We start from the raw sequence: 22,255 nt of genomic DNA, 5'->3' as shown, positions 1-22,255 counted from the left end.
TTACAAATTTCCCCTTTCTCCTCCTGTAAGATGGACTCGCCTCAAGAGACTGTGATCCGTGTTTTCATGTTGACCCTGATGTTGACCAGAGCAGTCTGTTTCGGTGAGAGTACCAGTGAGGTCGATAAAGGATCCAGAAAGGTTCTGATGACAGAGATGGAGGCGTAGATTTCCAAGAACAACATAATCACCAAGCAAAGGCGAGTATCAGAAAACGATCTGGTAGCATTGACTATAGAAGGAATTGTGAAGGATTGTTAGCTGAAGAAAATTGCATCTGTAGGCATTGCGATAATATAGTTGAGGGTGGGTGCATCAAGAAATGTCAGTCCAGTTTTAATATCCATATGGACCGGCACCCATTGAGTGACTATCACTCCCTAGTGGGTAAAGTGTTAAACCAGACAGATTGTTGGGTATGCTCTCAAGTACCTCAAGGCCATAGCAAATCAGGACTAGTACCATTCCCTTTAACTGTAGGAGAGGTACTTGAGCTAAGTGGTGGGAGGCCGGTGGACAGGAGGTTTAATATCTCTAGTCCCCCTAGTTTGAAGCTCCACCAATATCATGTGGATAGGTCCTTAGTGTGCTTTAACATTTCCAATCCCCGAAAGCCGGGAAATTGGGAAGTGTCATGGAGTAATCAAACCATGACATTTTCACATAGAGCCGACCGAATGCCCATAGACACAGAACTTATACGCCAGATAGCCGACCATAGGAAATTCTTTCGGTATAGGTACACCCTAGGAAGTAGGACAATGAGAGTTGGAGAAGTATCACCAGGATACTGTGCACATATCATACAACCGGATACGTGTACTAGACAGATGGGAGAATTAGGGTTAGGAGAGTTCACATGGAAAATGTGTAACATGGTTTTGACATATTCAGTCCCATATGTTCTCCCCGATGATGCATATTTCATATGCGGGAGAAAGGCGTATGAGTGGCTTGCCCCAAACTCAGAGGGATTATGTTATATTGGAAAGGTACCGCCTGAAGTAATGACTGTATCGCATAACAAAACTAATTTGATTTACGACCCAACCATTGAGACCACGCTGTGATAAAATGTGATTCCACGATCCGTTTCTTTCACCCGTTTCTCCTTTGTTTTTCTCCAAGGTACAAAGACTCGCTTGGAAGAAGGATTTGAAGACCACATTTATACAAAGATTTTTTTTATGGACTATGTTGCCAGCCCCCAATATCCCTAGTGACTTTAATGAAAACGCTAGCCCAGAACTTTAGTGATTTAAAAATTTTATGGACATTGAAACGGCTTTGCTCGCATTATAGCAAAAGCCCAAAGAGACATCAGTCAACATGTACATCGAGACCAGACTTCAGACAAGACTTCAATCGGCGGAATGTAAATTAACCTCACATAATGGTATCTCTACCCCGTAACGACACTTCTTATTTTCACCTCTACAACCTCTAGGTAACGACACACATAGTTGATAGGGAATATAGGCACAGATATCAGCACTCACATATCCCCCCCATTCATGTATCATCAACTAAAATGTGCTCCCCCATTTTGTTGCAACCAAAAGCCGAAAAGAGCTCGGTAAAGTTTGACAGCCCATCCACAGACCCGTAATACGGGATAAGAAGAAATTCAAATGTATACTTCGCAATACCTCGAAGCTTGATTTAAAACACGTACGGCACGATGATACATGACCCCTCAAACATGGATTCATACACACATGCTTCTACTATCTCACTAGGTCATACCTTTTTCCCACCTTCCTCTCTTCTCCCTTACCCAATCATAGAAATGTATTTATACATGACATATATTTTTCTCTGTTTGAACTGTTTTAGGAAGTGGCAGTTATTGATGACTGCCAAAGGGTGGACTGTCAAAGTCAGAAAAATATCACGCTGCACGTTGCCATATATTCACCTCATGCGCGTGCCTGCTGCACGTGCACATTCTCTCCCGTGCGTGCGGATACTCGCAGCCGCGTGATGGCGCCTCGGCCATGCGCTCGAGCGCGTGGTATGTGCATTTATGGTAGAGTTTGTGTGCGTCTAGCGGGCGACTCAATCGTTAAATAATAACACCAAATAGTATGTTTTATAGATAATGTTCCCCTTAATAATGACTGTAAGTTTGTTTAATGTAAATGGTCGCTGGACAGAGGAATTCCTCTTTGTATGGTACGAAGGGTCAGACAGGGTTTGAACAGCTGTGTCTGGTACCTAACTAAAGAACATTTTATTAGAAACAATCCAATGCTGGTTAGGTAAAGATTAATCGCTCCTGCGTATAGATATGGCCATTAGTATTTTCTGGACATTTACTATATTTGCGATTCATTACTCATGCGGCGGGAATCTTCAGATTCCCTCCCACCTGAGCAGTTTGATATAGTCACAGCCCACCTGTTCAAACTAACCTATGACCTTTTGTTATGATGCGAGGAGACATTCCTGTGTCCAATGAACAATGAGATTATAGGTCCCTTTGTAGTATACTGTATGCAGTGTATATAAAATCAGCCAGCCTGGACAGATCAGTCTCTCTCACTCCACAAACGGTTTTCATATTGACTAACTCGGAGCTGGTACCAGGACTAGCGCAGCGATCATTCCCAGTGTGTGTAAGTAATTCTCTGTAATCATCTCGCTCTTTGTTTGTATTGGCCACATTCTCTCTCTCTGTTTAGTATAAGATTGTAACGTTATTGTATATTTCTGTCTAGATAATCTGTTAGAATTATATGTTAGTTTGTAGTGTATGACTTGTGAACTGTTTACCTTTTTCGATATAACTTAAAAGCTTGTTAGTAAAGGTGTGGGAACCTTAGCACAGTATGGTGTGTTCATTACATTGCAGTGGGTAATAGGAGCGTCTCGATCGCTCAAACAGCTTTAGTATTAACAAGGTTATTACCAAACAGCTTTAGTATTACAAGGTATTAACAGTGTTTCAGTACAAGGTTTACAGTATAAGAGTATCCTTTCTGTGTGTTACATCCAAGGTTTACTGATTGTCATCTTGTGAGCGTCTGCGCCGCTCGTGATCTCCTCGTGGTCTCGAGCGTCCGCTACGCTGGTAGCGTAGCATTACGGTAGTCGCTCGCCTATAGCGTGCTCGACACCAAGCGTAAGCTGTGAGCGAGCGTGCCGCATGTGCGTCTCGATCACGGCCGAGCGTATGCTACGCTGAGTGCGTACCCTTACGGTACCCCATACGCCAATTGCGTATTAAGTCTCTTACCCATATAGTGAAGGTTATAAGGTAATTAAAATCAGCATTATCACCAACATATGAAATCAACAAAATTACACATTAAGTCATACAGTAATGTCTATTTTTAAATGGTTACAGGAAGTCAACGTTGTGTAACAACAGTGTGGCTTCATTCAATATGTTCTGTATTCACTCACATTACAATTCTTATGTGGCAATAACATTAGGAAGAAAACTAGTTATAGACGACCAATGAGTAATACATAAGCGTTCCTTACTTGGCAGAAATCAATCCCTCGTATACTGTTACCAATTCTGTCCAGAAGAGGAGACCAACAGAACACCCCCATAATGTTGGGAACCACCAATAGTATACCTCCTGATACACCAGATTTGGCTGGCAATCCAACCTGAAAACACATAACCACAGTAAAGGAATATCCTGTAGAAGCAGCCAAATATTTCCTATTAAAGTGCAAATCCATGTACAAAAACGTTGACACGTCAATAAGCTAATTATATATATATATATATATATATATATATATATAAAGAAAGGAAATTGGCACCCAAAGGTTATTTTAACCTATAAATACAGGGAACCCAGTGGGTTTCACAATTAACATTGATTTTAAAACATAAACATGAACTGTTCTTTCATAAAAAATGTATTAAAATGTACAGAAGCAATGAAGCAAGTCCATCATATTACACAGACAAAGTGATGTCATTTCTCTTCGAATACTCCATCTTTGAAGTTGATAGAGGAATATCGGCAACTTAGTGCAGTATCTATAATCTTCCTCATATGCTATTCAGAGATAACATCAAATATATCAACCCAACGCGTTTCGTCTAGTAACTAGACTTCATCAGGGGTATGTCTAAAAATTATAAGACAGCCAATCAGTATTTATACACTACAGTAAAGATCATATAATAGCAATAGTATGGTACAAAGAATAGTCAATGAACAATAGGATGTGCGAGACATGGTGAAACAGAGCGAAGAGACAATAATTGGGCTATTGACAACAAAATGAGAACTCAGTTAGGTGGTGATCATAAAACTCATATATATTATCTATTGTCATTGGGTATTTTACATACCTTTTGGTATTAACATTTATCAAAATGTGATCAATCAGAGTGGACACTCAGGATTTTTCAAAGAATAACTTCAAAACATCAAAAAGGAGACTGCCGAAGCTTCAAGCCAGTCTAATTAAAAGGTAATTGATTCATATTACTATCAGAAAATTGATTTATCAACCATTGTATGGTTCATAAAGTAGAAGCATCACATACCTCATATATTTGATTGATCAGAATTCAGCTATTTCCTATGTTTCTAACTATCAAAAGGAAGGTGAAAACAGCAAGATCCTGCCAAAAATTAACCTAACAAATCAATTGATCTTAATTAGTGTATATCTAATCCAATCTAAACCGAGAGGGAAAAAAAGGAAAGAAAGAGGAGGGAGGGAAAGCTTGAATATCCACCCCCTCACCATTATCCTCTATTAGGAAAACACACATGCGTCTAATACATGGATCACAATATAATTGTCTAAATGGTCAGTGTAAGCGGACTCTTATATACAGAGTCTCCTGATAGAAATACACTATGAATGACCCTAATGATAGCAGGAAACTGCGTTAATCAAGCTCTACAAATATATAGATATTTAAATATTTATAAGGTTATTACAGATGAAATTCTTAAAGCATCATGACATACCTCATGTGTCAAACACAAACGTGAAATACAGATACGGATAAGCTGTCCATACAGATTCATACAGGAAAAAACCTAAGGGTCAATTAGATAATAACCAATGATTTTAAGTATGGTATCAGTACTGAACTACAAACTGTATCACCTGTCCTCTGTGATAGTTTAAAAAATTGTGATATCATTTGTTTCTCACATGCTAACAGGCTTATAGTGAATCCAATATATACTGATTAGAACTCATAAATGAGGCACAATGTGTGTTCAAAAATCACCCTTAAATGTCACTTTTTTTGTACATAACACTTGGCAAAGTGACATTTAAGGGTGATTTTTGAACACACATTGTGCTTCATTTATGAGTTCTAATCAGTATATATTGGATTCACTATAAGCCTGTTAGCATGTGAGCTATCACAGAGGACAGGTGATACAGTTTGTATATGACTCTGTATATAAGAGTCCGCTTACACTGACCATTTAGACAATTATATTGTGATCCATGTATTAGACGCATGTGTGTTTTCCTAATAGAGGATAATGGTTAGGGGGTGGATATTCAAGCTTTCCCTCCCTCCTCTTTCTTTCCTTTTTTTCCCTCTCGGTTTAGATTGGATTAGATATACACTAATTAAAATCAATTGATTTGTTAGGTCCATTTTTGGCAGGATCTTGCTGTTTTCACCTTCCTTTTGAAAGTTAGAAACATAGGAAATAGCTGAATTCTGATCAATCGAATATATGAGGTATGTGATGCTTCTACTTTATGAACCATACAATGGTTGATAAATCAATTTTCTGATAGTAATATGAATCAATTACCTTTTAATTAGACTGGCTTGAAGCTTCGGCAGTCTCCTTTTTGATGTTTTGAAGTTATTCTTTGAAAAATCCTGAGTGTCCACTCTGATTGATCACATTTTGATAAATGTTAATACCAAAAGGTATGTAAAATACCCAATGATAATAGATAATATATATGAGTTTTATGATCACCACCTAACTGAGTTCTCATTTTGTTGTCAATAGCCCAATTATTGTCTCTTCGCTCTGTTTCACTATGTCTCGCACATCCTATTGTTCATTGACTGTTCTTTGTACCATACTATTGCTATTATATGATCTTTACTGTAGTGTATAAATACTGATTGGCTGTCTAATAATTTTTAGACATACCCCTGATGAAGTCTAGTTACTAGACGAAACGCGTTGGGTTGATATATTTGATGTTATCTCTGAATAGCATATGAGGAAGCTTATAGATACTGCACTAAGTTGCCGATATTCCTCTATCAACTTCAAAGATGGAGTATTCGAAGAGAAATGACATCACTTTGTCTGTGTAATATGATGGACTTGCTTCATTGCTTCTGTACATTTTAATACATTTTTTATGAAAGAACAGTTCATGTTTATGTTTTAAAATCAATGTTAATTGTGAAACCCACTGGGTTCCCTGTATTTATAGGTTAAAATAACCTTTGGGCGCCAATTTCCTTTCTTTTTATATTTTCTGTATCTAGTCCCTCCTAACAAGGGACTTAGTAAAATAGGCAGCCCCTCCCAAGGAGTACTGTATCTTATTGTATCTAATTAGCCTTAGAACAGCGCAGAAGGAGAGTATTTGGTTGATATATATATATATATATATATATATATATATATATATATAGTAATGTGATCCAATGCATTTGCAAATCGTATATGAATTTCAGACAAGAAACACAAAGTAGGCTGGAAGAGACTTAATACAGCCAAATAAAATGGGATGCACAAAATCCGAACTTTGAATGTGCCAAATCTCTGAAAAATTTGAGAGTGGTCCACTCAAAACAATAGTTGAATACCCCTACAGTAGTGCGCAAGGAAGTAGCTACCATAGGTGCAGGGAGTGCAGCTGCTATGGGGCCCAGAGCTGAGAGGGACCCCCTTTTTGTCAAAGATAAAAAAGTGTTATGTACATTTTTCACCACTGGGTGGTACATAAGGGCCCTTATAAACTTTTGCCTTGGAACCTAAACTATATCTAGATATGCCCCTGGACCTGCTCATTGTAACGTGGTATTAAATCAACTGTATAATCTTACATAATATGAACTGAGGCACTGTAATATGGCACAATATGACGTGGATGCACTATAGTGTAGCATAATATGAACTGATGGCAGCATTATAATTTAGCATAATATGAACTGGAGACACTGTATTTTATAGTGTGACTTGGGGTTACTGTGTGGCATAATGTGTGCTAGCAGCCCTATAATGTGACGTAACGTGAACTAGGGCACTACTATGGTTCAGAAAATAGACTAGCATTCTACTATAGGACATAACATTGACTATGGCACAACTATGGTTCAAAAAGCGAATTAAGACTCTATTATGGGCATAAAATTAACAACTGCTGCAGAGAGGTGTCTCTCTAGAAGCATTGGGACAGGGGCCCCTTCAAAATGTTAGTATGGGGCCCACAAATTTCTGGCTGCTAGTGCGTAATAAACCTTTCGACTGATCAGACTGCTGCCTAGGGTGCCAGAATCAGCCTCAGCAGAGCCATCTCCCCCATGCAGCGGATACTCTCCACCTGCCCTCCTGCGTTTACATTGCGGGGTCAGGAGTCAGGGGTTAGGTAGAAGTGCTGGCCTATTAAAGGCATCTATTAAAACATCTACTGTATATTTGTTTTAAAAAGTAGTATAATTTAAAAAGACGAGGACATTTCTTAAAGAACACTCACGTTAAAGGCAAATTGTCCAGAGTAGTCGTACATGCCACAAGAATGCATAAGACTCAAGGTATTTCTCACTGCTTCTGCACTCAGAACCCGCTCTCCTGTGATGGGGCAGATGCCACCATTAGCCAGTGTGGCAGCTATCACACTCCCTGATTCACAGGTCACCTCAATGGAGCACACCTAGGTAAAAGAGGAAACATTTATTCATAACAATTCAATTTGGCATCTGTAGCTGCAATCTACATATATTTCTGCTTGAATCTTGCCATGTATAGTAGCACTGACCTGGAAGTAAAGATCCAGAGCAGTCACCATGTCAGCATCAGAGGGGAAACACTTAATGGAGAAAGAAAAGGGAGAAATTAAAAGCTATATATTTATATTAATTTTCAGTTGTTACAAAGAAATTACCACAAAAGGTCATGTGTTAGCTGGGTGTAATATTTTCCTTCACATGCACTGTAGGGGGTACTGCAGTGACTTTCTGGGCCTCAGTTACATTGTAGTAAAAAATACCTATGTTCTGTACCGTAAGCCTAGACTGACCCCTACCCCAACACATACCAAGAGTGTGCCTATTTAAGAAGTCAGGCAGTAACAGTATATAAACTGTACCAAGTTTTCCTCTCCACGTGTTTGTTGTCCCTTATTGGTGCGACTAGAGTTCTCTGTACCACTCCCTCACCGTTTACTCATCACCATCTTAGATAGCGCTAATATCCTATTCCATATCCCAGCCCCGTCTTACTCTTTACCCTCTTTTACTATCAGTATCGCTCTTGGTTACTTTATATACCTATATTTTAAAACCATTTTGCAATAAGTCCAATGAACTTCTCTTATATGTTCTATTATTCTCTCTCTTTGCTCATGATGTTCTTATGACATGCAGAGTGCGCACTGATGTTCAATGAAAAGATAAGAATAGTAAGACATATTTATCAATGACAAGAAGCAGCTGGATGAGATTGTTTACCTTCTTCTCCTTGAGGTAATATCCGATGGCAAAGTTTCGATTTCCTGTCTCCTTTTCGGACTGAAACCTGTATTACATCAAAAACATATGTAGTAAGTCAATGCAAAAGGAATTTTTACGTTTACAAAATAGTCATCACAAATGTGAGCATGTTACACAAGTGGTGATACATGCACAGATGAGTCCACATTCTCATTCTAATCATTACTCAAAGCAGTTTGCTGAATTGGATCTGAGGTTTGAGCCTAAATGGCTGCATAGTACATTATTTTTATATTTTTAATGTTTCAAATTAGTGGAACATTACTATAGTAGAATGTAAAGTTTGAGCTCACCATGATGCAGTAGACTCAGTTATGAACAGACACGTGATTGTACGGTAAGTAAGTTTCAGGCCATTGAGACGGCTAAATATGATAGTGTTGCAATAACATATACATAATAACAATCAATGGCAGTAAAGGCAGATAAAATTGTGTTTAGATTCCCATTATAACAAATAAAATGTACCTAACAATGGTGTGATATATGTTCTATTAATAGGCGCATTAGGGCCAGGTACACACACACTCAATTTCAGACTTCAGCTAAATCCAGACTAATATGTGTCCAGAAAAATAGAATATGTGCAAAGTAGACCAACTCCTGTTTGCTTAATGCCAGTAAGCTGTACAGCAAAACTATCATAGAGCCAAGAGATTTACCACACCAGCTGAAATCATTGGAGGTTCCTGTTTGCACAGCCATCCAATCAGGGGCCATCTATAATCATTCAGTACTTGGGAATTCACAGTGGACAGCTCACCTACAGTGGTTTCCTTGAGTACTGTTGGGACATCTACCTGCTCTGCTTGACTGCCCAACATACAGATGGGGCGGGGAGGTGCGCCATGAGATCAAGCCCCTGTGCCTTGTGGCACACCCCCATGAGCCATAACCACGATCCCTGCTCGCCAGGGCTATTTCACATCCCCAGTCCATCCCTGATGTCCGCCCACTCGTGACCTCATATTCACTAGCTTCTGCGGTCAACCTATTGCATGATTGGCGGGTTGGCTGTACACACAGTAAGATGCACCAATATATCTGTGCTCTAGGGCCGACTTGGTATGTCTGCAAACTATGTTGTTCACAGACATATTAGCTGCACACACCTGACACTACATGAGCGATATATCGTGTAGTGTGTACTCAGCATTAGTGTGTGCCAAGGACTAGATTTGAGAAGCACTGAGGTAGAATATTGCACAGGATCATTATACATTTCATTTAGTTATAATCTGTGAAATATAAGCTAGAGCTAGCGTGACTTTAATGCTTTATTACTGTTTGTATCATCAGATAAAAAATATATATGTATATAGAAACAAGAGACAAAACTTTGTTAGCAAACTGGTTGGTTGAAGATATGTGACAGTTTAATCTGTTACAATAGAACATACAAGACCTCTACATTCAGCTGTGGCCCCCAGAGTGGTGCGGCAGCGTTTCTTACGTTGAGTTGTTGAAGCCAGTGTATGTATTTCCTGACATCCTTTTCAGAAACTGCATAATCTTGAAAAAAAAAAAGAGACAAGTGAGAGAGAGTTTGGGCAAAAATAAATGAGCAAACTCTATTAGTCAGGGTTGAGTACCAGACAAGCCAGTCACCATCATCATCGTCATGGTGATAATAACTGTCGTATTAAACACCACCCCCAATAAAACTAAACACTGTCCCACTTCTCCAAAAGTGGACTAAGCACCAGCAATCATAGCCTGGGCTGGTTGCCACTAATGTGGAGAGATGAACAGAGTGAATACCGCCGCAACATTCACAGCCTATATATTAGGCTGGTCACTTTATAACCTGAAATCTGCAGTGTGGGATCCGCCTGTTACAGTGGGACACAGCCCCATCCTGTTCATCTACTTAGCACATGGCTGAATTCCTGAGGGGAATTAGAGAGCAGAAAAACAGTTCCATACTGAAAGCACTGGAGCGCCTTCCAATCCCCACAAACATAGAACAGATCAGCAATTTTTGTAAGAAAATAAAGGAATAATATATTTGATATTAGCCTGGTGCCTACAGTTCAATTATAGTGGATGTAATAATGGAAAAATTGCCAGAAAATCGCCTGATAAAAGTGATTTTGCAGGTTGCTAAAAGTTAAGGAAAATAAGTGGATATAATTGCAGCGGACTCCAGTCACAACCACTTCTATTCTTTAGCTTTATTTCTGTTGTTTTTTGAACTCACCGCTTATTGCATCCGGCAACTTGTATACTCAAGCAATTTTGCCATTATTACAACTGGTAGTTTGTAATTCGCCAGAAGAGTTGTCAAAAACCTGTGATTTCAGCCAATCACAATCTACTGCATTTCCCTCCTTAATCTCTTGAAAAATGATCCCACCCTCATGTAGCGACATTTACTAAGCTCTGCTCCTATAGCTGTTACACCAATAGGGTTACTATTATGAGTCTGCAAAAATAAAATGCTTGTACACAGTGTGACCATATTGCATTACAAGGTTTCTTTTAAGAGCTAAATATCACACATTTAGTGGTAGTACTTCTGCCTAAACACAGGAATGCAGAAGACAAATAATGTAAGATGCCTCACAGGTTATCAAATACATTATCACATCCAAACTTCTCACCTGACAAATCTGAAGCAACCTCAGTCACTCCGTTCGAAAAATATACAGTTCCTCCATTTAAAAACCTACTTGGTATTAAAAGGGCCGAATTTAGGGGTCAGGCATTATTGGCCACTGCCCCCTTCCCCTTGATCACGTCATTCATTTCAGGTGCCAGTCCAGATGCCTCGAGATCACCAAAGCAGCCCGAACCTTATACTACAAAAAAAAAAAAATCATCTGGCCCTTATCGGCCAGGTATGCCGCCCCCAGCAAGTGCCACCCCTAGGCACATAGTAGTAATAAAATGGGGGGAAAAACTGCGCTGCAGCTGGGATTTTTAAATGTTTGAGCTGCTCTGAAATAATATATTAATGTTAACAATTTGAAAGCAGAGCACTTGAAATTATGTATCTGTTATATGTGTGTTGCAACTAATGTTGCTAAATATTTGAAGGAGCAGATCTTATTGGGAAAGTTCTGTAGCACTAACTATCCCTTACTACCAACCTTTGTCCGTGATGTTATGAGAACGAAGGTGCCTTCCTCCAGCTGGTTCCCCCCGCTCCGGCCGCGGCTCCTATGCGCCACGCAGCGCAATATATTGCTGGGAGACCCGGTCTGTGTGACAGTGGTGGTGAACTTGGCAGAGTTCCCACATTCCGGCTGCGGCTCCTGTGCGCCGTGTAGTAAGTGATAGTTAGTGCTACAGAACTTTCCTAATAAGATCTGCTCCTTCCTATACGGCATTAAGAACGCAACCCTTAATATCACCTGAGGACGGCAACTACTTCTTAAAAGGGCTTTTAACATTGCTTTAACTAAACCCCCCCCTTTTTTCCCCCCACAGGTATTGCACTAATAGAAACATTCTTATTTAGCAACATTAGTTGCAACGCCACTAGGCACTTGCCTCACGTGCCTAATGGGAAATCCGCTACTGGGTATTATTGTTTAAGATCAGGGTAAATTTAGAGCTGTGGAAACTGCCACTATGTGACCAATCACTATGGTCCCATTCATTCTTATGTGAAATGACTCCCACTGACCAGGGCTCCGTGAGGAGAAGTCACATAATTGTTTTTCTTTTGCAAAGAACTCAGGATGCTACAGTACTTTGGGCCAAAGAGAATTAGTCCTAAGAAGACATTTTTCCCCTCTATTTTTCACTACAAGCTGGGAAACCAACCCAGGATGGTTATGATAATGGGCTAGATCCCCACCCTTTAAAAAAAAAAAATAATTTCACCGTTCTTCCGCGCCCCCCCCCCCCCCTTTATTTTATTCTATACTTAGCGTTCTGTGCAGGCTAGTAAACCACAACGTGTTTGGGCGTTTTTACAGCCGGATAGGGTTTTAGAAATCACTTGTGGATTTATTTTATAAGGTCAAAACGATCTTTAGTAAATACTGCCTGTTGTGAATAGAGCCTTCTGTGAATCCGCAGCAGGTACCGGAGATATATATATATACATATCTACATAGCAATGTGTTCCCAGCCATGGCACTACCACTGTTGCAGTGCAAATAAACAGACCCACTGGGACAGGGTGTCAGTTTCTCAACTTTCAAGGGTTTAATATTTTCATCAGGAGTACAGAAAAGATTAAGGGGTCTATTCATAAAGAAAACAAAAATGAATTGATACTTAACACTATACATTGCATCGGTACGATGCGATATACAGTATAGCTGTTATAAGTAGCAATTCATGTATACTTACACTTCCGGGCTCCAGTGACGCTCTCTTCTCCGGCAGTCCCCCTCGCTCTCTTCTCCGGCAGTCCCCCTCTTCGGTCTTGAACTCAGCCGGTGGGTCCTTCTGCGCATGCGCCACTGGCTGACCTCCTGAAGCCGGGTGCGAACAGAGAGCAGGGAAGCATTGAGCTAACCTCCAGTTACCGCACCACAGTTCAGGTTACCCCATCCTGGGGTGGTCTTCAGTATGCCGGCTGTCGGGATCCCGGCGCACAGTATACCGGCGCCGGAATCCTGACAGCCGGCATACCGACACTTATTCTCCCTCGTGGGGGTCCACGACCCCCCTGGAGGGAGAATAAAATAGTGTGGCGCGCGTAGCACGCCACCGAGCCCGCAAGGGGCTCATTTGCGCTCGTAACACTGTCGGTATGCCGGCGGTCGGGCTCCCGGCGCCGGTATGCTGATCGCCGGGAGCCTGACCGCCGGCATACCATACTACACCCCCATCCTGAGATGGTGAACCTGAACTCCATGGAGAGCAGCTTTCTGCTCCTTCATGAATCGCACTCACCATACTAAAGTATGGTGATGTGATTCAAGCACGGAGCGGGGGTGCCGCTGAAGACATCAGGGACTTCTCCTCAGTAACCCACTCTGTGAATAGCATGAAGCAGAGAAAAGCCCTGTTTTCTCCTTCGTCCTAGAGGATGCTGGGACTCCAAAAGGACCATGGGGTATAGACGGGATCCGCAGGAGACACGGGCACCCTAAGACTTTAAATGGGTGTGAACTGGCTCCTCCCTCTATGCCCCTCCTCCAGACCTCAGTTAAATTCTGTGCTCAGAGAGACTGGACACACACTAGGGGAGCTCTACAGAGATTCTCTAGAAAATACTTTTTTTAGGTTTATTATTTTCAGGGAGCACTGCTGGCAACAGTCTCCCTGCTTCGTGGGACTGAGGGGAGAGAAGCAGACCTACTTCTGTGTGTTCAAAGGCTCTGCTTCTTAGGCTACTGGACGCCATTAGCTCCAGAGGGTCTGATCACTTGGAGCGCCTAGCTGCTCGTTCTCGGAGCCGCGCCGCCGTTCCCCTCACAGAGCCTGCAAAGAGAAAACGGGTGAGTAGCAGAAGCAAAGAAGACTTCAGAGGTGGCAGAAGACTTCTGATCTTCGGAGGTACCGCGCAGCGGTCGCGCTGTGCGCCATTGCTCCCACACACTAACGGCATTACATGGGTGCAGGACGCAGGGGGGGCGCCCTGGCCAGAAATTAAACCTCTTTTGGGGACTGGCACGGCAGTATACAGTGCATAGGCACTGTATACAGACCCCTGCCAGTATAAATAAAAGCGGGATACAAGCGCGCCATGTAGGGGGCGGGGCTTCGTCCTCCAGCTCTAATCAGCGCCATTTTCTCTTCACAGCAAGCTGCAGAGACGCTGGTCCTGGCCCTTCACTTCTGTCTCAAGTAATAGGGTGCAAAAGCAGGGGGGGGGGGGGCACAGCAAATTTGGTGTTGTATTTATTTACATATAAAAGCGCTGCTAGGTCTGGGGTTTTGTATATTCATTCAGACCGGTGAGGCGCTGGGTGTGAGCTGGCAAATTCCCTTTCTGTCTCTCTGAAGGGCCTTACTGTGGGTCTGTCCCCTATAGCACAGTGTGATAGTGGGTGTCGGTACGCGTGTGTCGACATGTCTGAGGCTGGATGCTCTTCCCAGGAGGAGGCTGGTGCAGGGGCAGAACAGAATGTGGGAGTGACTCCGTCGGCACCGCCGACTGCTGATTGGGTAGATATGTGGAGTGTCTTAAATGCAAGTGTGGCTTTTTTGCATAAGAGATTAGACAAATCTGAGTCTCAGAACCAAGCGTGGAGACAATCCATGGGAGATGTTTTGTCACAAACTCAGACTTCAGGGTCACAGAAACGTTCGTTTACCCAGATAGCAGATACAGATACCGACACGGATTCGGACTCCAGTGTCGACTATAATGATGCCAAGTTGAATCCTAAACTGGCTAAGAGCATTCAGTACATGATTGTGGCGATAAAGGACGTGTTACATAGCACTGAGGACCCCGCTGTCCCTGAGACAAAGGTCTGTATGTTTAAAGGAAAGAAACCTGAGGTAACGTTTCCTCCCTCTCATGAACTTAACGCTCTTTTTGAAAAGGCTTGGGAAACTCCTGACAAAAGGTGGCTGATTCCCAGGAGAATTTCTATGGCATATCCGTTTCCCTCTAGGGATAAGTTAGGGTGGGAGTCAACACCCACAGTGGACAAAGCTCTAGCGCGATTGTCCAAGAAGGTGGCGCTACCGTCCCCTGACACGGCAGCCCTTAAAGATCCTGCAGATCGTAAACAGGAAATTACCTTGAAATCTATTTATGTCACTACGGGTACGCTGCTCAGGCTGGCCATGGCATCGGCATGGGTGAGTAGCGCGATTGAAAAATGGGCAGATAACTTGTCATCTGAAATAGACACCCTGGATAGGGATAGCGTGCTTTTGACGCTGGGTCATATCAGGGACGCTGCAGTCTATCTAAGGGAGGCTGCGAGAGATATTGGCCTCTTGGGATCAAGGGCAAATGCCATGGCAATCTCGGCTAGGAGGGCGTTGTGGACTCATCAATGAAATGGTGATGCTGATTCTAAAAAGGCTATGGAGGCTCTGCCCTATAAAGGTGGAGTTTTGCTTGGTGAGGGCCTCGCGGACCTGGTTTCTACAGCTACCGCGGGTAAGTCTTCTTTTCTGCCATTTGTCCCTCCACAGCAAAAGAAAACCCCTCACTATCAGATGCATTCATTTCGGTCTAATAAATTCAAAAGAGGACGAGGGTCCTCCTTCCTTGCTGCTAGGGGCAAGGGAAGGGGAAAAAGATCGCCGGCTGTGACAAGCTCCCAGGAACAGAAGTCCTCCCCGGCTTCTACTAAGTCCACCGCATGACGCTGGGGCTCCCCTGCGGGAGTCCGCACCAGTGGGGGCGCCTCTTCAGCTCTTCAGCCAGGTCTGGGTTCACTCGGGCCTGGATCCTTGGGTGCTGGAAATTGTGACCCAAGGATACAAACTGGAGTTTCAAGACGTGCCTCCACACCGATTTTTCAAATCGGCCTTGCCAGCTTCTCTTCCGAAAGGGAGGTAGTGTGTGCTGCAATACACAAGCTGTGTCAGCAGCAAGTCGTTGTCGCGGTACCCCCGTCACAACGGGGGGAAGGGTTTTATTCAAGCCTATTCGTGGTCCCGAAGCCGGATGGCTCGGTCAGACCGATTCTGAACTTAAAATCCCTCAATCTGTATTTAATAAGATTCAAATTCAAGATGGAATCTCTCCGAGCAGTGATCTCCAGTCTGGAAGGGGGGGATTTTATGGTGTCAGTCGACATAAAGAATACTTACCTACATGTCCCCATATATCCTCCTCATCAGGCGTACCTGAGGTTCGCTGTTCAGGATTGTCATTACCAGTTTCAGACGTTGCCGTTTGGTCTTTCCACGGACCCGAGGATTTTCACCAAAGTAATGGCGGAAAGGAGCAGTTACTAAAAAACGTTGCGCTCTCCCTGACAGTTCTGCAACAACATGGCTGGCTCCTAAATTTGCCAAAATCACAGTTAATTCCGACAACACGGCTGTCGTTCTTGGGCATGATTCTGGACACGGAACTACAGAGAATTTTTCTCCCGTTGGAAAAAGCTCTGGAAATCCAGAACACGGTCAAGGGAATTCTGAAACCGGCAATCAATGCACTCGAGTGCTGGGGAAGATGGTGGCGGCTTACGAGGCCATCCCGTTTGGCAGGTTTCAAGCCAGAGTTTTTCAGTGGGACCTGTTGGACAAGTGGTCCGGGTCCCATCTGCACATGCACCGGAAGATATGCCTATCTCCCAGGGCCAGGATTTCTCTCCTGTGGTGGCTCCAAAGTTCTCACCTTCTAGAGGGTCGCAGGTTCGGGATCCAAGATTGGATCCTGGTGACCACGGATGCGAGTCTCCGAGGTAGGGGAGCAGTCACACAGGGGGAAAATTTCCAGGGAAAATGGTCAAGCCAAGAAGCTTGTCTGCACATAAACATTCTGGAATTAAGGGCCATTTACAACGGCCTTGTACAAGCGGAACATCTGCTTCGCGGCCTACCCATCCTGATTCAGTCGGACAACATAACAGCGGTGGCACACATAAACCGCCAAGGCGGAACAAGGAGCAGAGCGGCGATGGTGGAGGCCACAAGGATTCTTCGCTGGGCGGAAAAACATGCAAGCGCTCTGTCAGCGGTCTTCATTCCAGGCGTGGACAACTGGGAAGCAGACTTCCTCAGCAGACACGATCTCCATCCAGGAGAGTGGGGTCTTCATCAAGAGGTCTTTGCAGAAGTGACAAGTCGTTGGGGACTTCCTCAAATAGACATGACGGCGTCTCGCCTCAACAAGAAGCCTCAGACGTATTGTTCCAGGTCAAGGGACCCTCAAGCAATAGCAGTGGACGCACTAGTGACACCGTGGGTGTTTCAGTCGGTCTATGTGTTCCCTCCACTTCCACTCATCCCAAAGGTGATAAAGATCATAAGAAGAACAGGGGTTCAGGCGATACTCGTTGTTCCAGATTGGCCACGGAGGGCCTGGTATCCGGATCTTCAGGAATTACTCATAGGAGATCCCTGGCCTCTTCCTCGAAGAGAGGATCTATTACAGCAGGGGCCGTGCATATTCCAGGACTTACCGCAGTTGCGTTTGACGGCATGGCGGTTGAACGCCAAATCTTAGCTCGAAAGGGTATTCCCGGAGAGGTCATCCCCACTCTACTGAAAGCTAGAAAGGAGGTAACGGCAAAGCATTACCACCATATTTGGAGAAAATATGTGTCTTGGTGCGAATCCAAGAACTACGGAAGAATTTCAGCTGGGTCGGTTTCTCCATTTTTTGCAAGCTGGTGTGGAGGCGGGCCTAAAGTTAGGCTCTATTAAAGTGCAGATTTCGGCCTTATCTATTTTCTTTCAAAGGGAATTGGCCTCGCTTCCAGAAGTACAGACTTTCGTGAGAGGCGTGCTGCACATCCAACCTCCATTTGTGCCCCCAGTGGCACCATGGGAGCTTAACGTGGTGTTACAGTTCCTTACGTCACATTGGTTTGAACCTTTACAAAAGGTTGAGTTGAAATGTCTCACTTGGAAAGTGGTCATGCTATTGGCCTTGGCGTCCGCAAGGCGGGTGTCGGAATTGGCGGCTTTGTCTCACAAAAGCCCCTATTTGGTTTTCCATGTGGATAGAGCGGAACTGAGGACTTGTCAACAATTCCTCCCAAAGGTGGTTTCTTCGTTTCACATGAACCAACCTATTGTGGTTCCTGTGGCTACTGAAGCCTTGGGTGATTCAAAGTCGCTCGATGTGGTCAGAGCATTGAAAATTTATGTAGCCAGAACGGCTCGTATCAGGAAAACTGACACGCTGTTTGTCCTGTATGCTTCCAACAAGATTTGGGCTCCTGCTTCTAAGCAGACTATTGCACGCTGGATTTGTAATATGATTCAGCATGCTCATTCTACGACTGGTTTGCCGTTACCGAAATCGGTGAAAGCCCATTCCATTAGGAAGGTGGGCTCGTCTTGGGCGGCTGCCCGGGGTGTCTCGGCGTTACAACTTTGCCGAGCAGCTACTTGGTTGGGTTCAAACACTTTTGCAAAATTCTACAAGTTTGATACCCTGGGTGATGAGGACCTCATGCTTGCTCAATCGGTGCTGCAGAGTCATCCGCACTCTCCCGCCCGGTCTGGAGCTTTGGTATAGACCCCATGGACCTTTTGAGTCCCAGCATCCTCTAGGACGAAGGAGAAAATAGGATTTTAATACCTACCGGTAAATCCTTTTCTTTTAGTCCGTAGAGGATGCTGGGCGCCCATCCCAGTGCGGACTCTATCTGCAGTACTAGTTCGTAAGTTTTGCTTTTGTTACACAAAGGTTGTGTTTTGGTTCAATCAGCCTGTTGCTGATTTTTGGTTCATGCTGTTAACTGGTTAGTTAAATGTCATGTTGTACGGTGTGTTGTGGTGTGAGCTGGTATGTGTATCACCCTTAGTTAACAAAAATCCTTTCCTCAAAATGTCCGTCTCCCTGGGCACAGTTCCTATAACTGAGGTCTGGAGGAGGGGCATAGAGAGAGGAGCCAGTTCACACCCATTTAAAGTCTTAGGGTGCCCATGTCTCCTGAGGATCCCGTCTATACCCCATGGTCCTTTTGGAGTCCCAGCATCCTCTACGGACTAAGAGAAAAGGATTTACCGGTAGGTATTAAAATCCTATTTTCCGCAAAACAGGGCTTTTCTCTGCTTCATCAATAGACCCTTAAACCCTTGAAATGTTGAGAAACTGACACTGTCTCAGTGGGTCTGTTTATTTGCTCTACAAGAGTGGGAGGGCCGTAGCTGGGAACATACAGTGCCTTGCTAACACCACCCTTTACATTTTTCATGTTTTGTTGCCTCACAACCTGGAATTAAAATGGATTGTTTGAAGGTTTGCATCATTTCATTCACAGAACATGGCTAAAACGTAGAAGATGTTTTCTTTTTTTATTGTAAAGCAAACAATAAATAGGCCAAAACAACAGAAAACTTCAGCGTGCATAACTATTCACCACCCTAAAGTCAGTACTTTATAGAGCTACCTTTTGCGGCAATTACAGCTGCAAGTCGCTTTGGATAAGTCTCTATCAACTTGCCACATCTTGCCACTGGGATTTTTGCCCATTCCTCAAGGCAAAACTGCTCCAGCTTCTTCATGTTGGATGGTTTCCGCTTGTGAACAGCAATCTTCAAGTCTGACCACAGATTCTCAATTGGATTGAGATCTGGGCTTTGACTAGGCCATTCTAACACATTTAAATGTTTCCCCTTAAACCACTCGAGTGTTGCTTTAGCAGTATGCTTTCGGGTCATTGTCCTGCTGGAAGGTGAACCTCTGTCCCAGTCTCAAATCACAGGCAAACTGAAACAGGTTTTGCTCAAGAATATCCCTATATTTAGCACCATCCATCTTTCCCTTGACTCGAAACAGTTTCCCGGTCCCTGCTACTGAAAAACATCCCCACAGCATGATGCTGCCACCACCATGTTTCACTGTGGGGATGGTGCTCTTGGGGTGATGGGATATGTTCGCTTTGCACCAGACATAGCGTTTTCCTTGGTGGCCAAAACGTAAAATTTTAGTCTCATCTGACCAGAGAACCTTTCTCCATACATTTGGGGAGTCGTCCACATGCCTTTTAGCAAATTTAAAACATGCCTTCTTATTTTTAACACTATGTAATGGCTTTTTCTGGCCACTCTTCCATAAAGCCCAGCTCTATGGAGTGTACGGCTTATTTGTGGTCACATGCACAGATACACCAGTCTCGGCTGTGGAACTCTGCAGCTCCTTCAGGGTTACTTTTGATCTCTGTGCTGCCTCTCTGATTAATGCCCTCCTTGCCTGGTCTGTGAGTTTTGGTGGCCGGCCCTCTCTTGGCAGGTTGTGGTACCATGTTCTTTCCATTTGAAGATGATGGATTTGATGGTACTCCGGGGGATCATCAAAGATTTGGCTTTTTTTTATAATCCAACCCTGACTTGTACTTCTCAACAACTTTGTCCCTGACTTGTTTGGAGAGTTCCTTGGTCTTCATGGTGTGATGCCTCTTGCTTAGTGGTGTTACAGCCTCTGGGGCCTTTCAGAAAAGGCGTGTTTATACTGACAGATCATGTGACACTTAGATTGCACACAGTTGGACTTAATTTCACGAATTATGTGACTTCTGAAGGTAATTGGTTGCACCAGAACTTTTGAGGGACTTTATAGCAAAGTTGTGAATACATATGCACATGCCAATTTTACAATTTTTATTTATAAAAATAATTTTTTATATAAATTTATCTAATTTCACTTCACCAACTTAGACTATTTTGTGCATATCCATCACATAAAATTCAAATAAAAAAAACAAATTCAATTACCGGTTGTAATGTAACAAAATAGGAAAAAGTCAAGGGGGCTGAATACTTTAGCAAGGCACTGTATACCCGGTGGAATATATGGTGGGCAGGAAGGTAGGGTCTGGCATTAAAAGTTCTCTAACTTGCGCAGTGGCCACACAGTGGCTGCGCGGTCACACACATTGCGTTTGCATCCCCGATGGGATGAGTGATGGGCGTTTGCGGGGTAGCGATGCGGCATTGAGGGGGCAAATGGGGGCGGAGGCAGTGATCTGCGTCCATTTCTAAATAACCCACATAGTACACAACTTGGAGGAGTAGCTGATGCAGCAATGAAGCATGGGTATGGATCACAGGGTTAACCTATTTAGTTCGACAGTCTCTAGGTCGACCACTATTGGTCAGCTTGGCAAAGGTCAACATGATGAAAAGGTTGACGTGGTCAAAAGGTTAACACTGGAAAAGGTTGACCAGGACAAAATGTTGACACTGGAAAAGGTTGACATGACAAATGGTTAATACAAAAAAGGTTGACACAACATTTGTAAAAAATTTTGGTGTAGTTTTCACCGTCACAGCACATGGAACCCCAATCAGTGTACTGGGTCCCCTCGCATGGCCCACTGTGCCGACCAAATGTGTCGGCCATATGTGTATCGAGCATTAGTCCCTGTCGACCATAAGCACTGTCAACCTTTTACATGTCGACCTAATGACCATGTTGACCTTTTTGTATATGTCAGCCTAATACATGTTGATCATTAGTGGTCTACCTATTGACTGTCAACCTAACGAAGTTCCTCTTCCACCAATGTCCAGATCCCCAGTGCACTTCATTCTCTGCTACTGTATCTTGGTGGCAATATTGCTCACTTGGCAGGTAGAGGTGGATCTGCAGTTCTGCGGTATCATTTAAAGACCTGTCCCAGGGTTAGGAGTAGCGGAGAAATACCAGAAGAGGATCAGGCATCTGACCATTAAGAGATGATCACATGAAAGCAGTGGCGTAAGTTCGTCCTAGACGCCCGGAGGCAATATAAATACAGGTGCCCCCCTATATAGAGGCAAAAATTTTTTTTTATATATATATATATATATATATATATATATATATATATATATATACATACACACCACACCAATATTGATCCTGCAGGCTATATATATATTTATATATATATATATCCTGCCATTCTTTGCAAGCATAATGGCGTATGCATGAAGAAATTTCCAAAGGACAGCTCTTGCGGTGAGAGCTATTCTTTGCCATGATACAGTAGAACTTCCCGGTGTATGATCCGGAGTCCTATC

General features: G+C 43.2%; 1 protein-coding gene across 6 annotated transcripts in view; it reads right to left on the bottom strand.

The window, feature by feature from the left end:
• GLS2 (glutaminase 2) overlaps positions 1-22,255 on the bottom strand; it is a 285,083-nt gene that overhangs the window by 52,927 nt on the left and 209,901 nt on the right. For all 6 annotated transcript variants that reach the window (XM_063952557.1, XM_063952563.1, XM_063952561.1 and 3 more), the window contains 5 exons: positions 10,152-10,210; positions 8,657-8,723; positions 7,966-8,016; positions 7,684-7,860; positions 3,490-3,621 (listed from right to left, as the gene is read on the bottom strand). In XM_063952557.1, coding sequence (XP_063808627.1) covers positions 3,490-3,621; positions 7,684-7,860; positions 7,966-8,016; positions 8,657-8,723; positions 10,152-10,210 — 486 coding nt within the window. The remainder of the gene's footprint in view (positions 1-3,489; positions 3,622-7,683; positions 7,861-7,965; positions 8,017-8,656; positions 8,724-10,151; positions 10,211-22,255) is intronic.

Source organism: Pseudophryne corroboree, chromosome 2 (genome assembly GCF_028390025.1).
Source record: "Pseudophryne corroboree isolate aPseCor3 chromosome 2, aPseCor3.hap2, whole genome shotgun sequence".
Taxonomy (NCBI): domain Eukaryota; kingdom Metazoa; phylum Chordata; class Amphibia; order Anura; family Myobatrachidae; genus Pseudophryne; species Pseudophryne corroboree.
The sequence above is the reverse complement of the archived record's forward strand: the minus strand, read 5'-3'. Positions and strand labels throughout refer to the sequence as shown.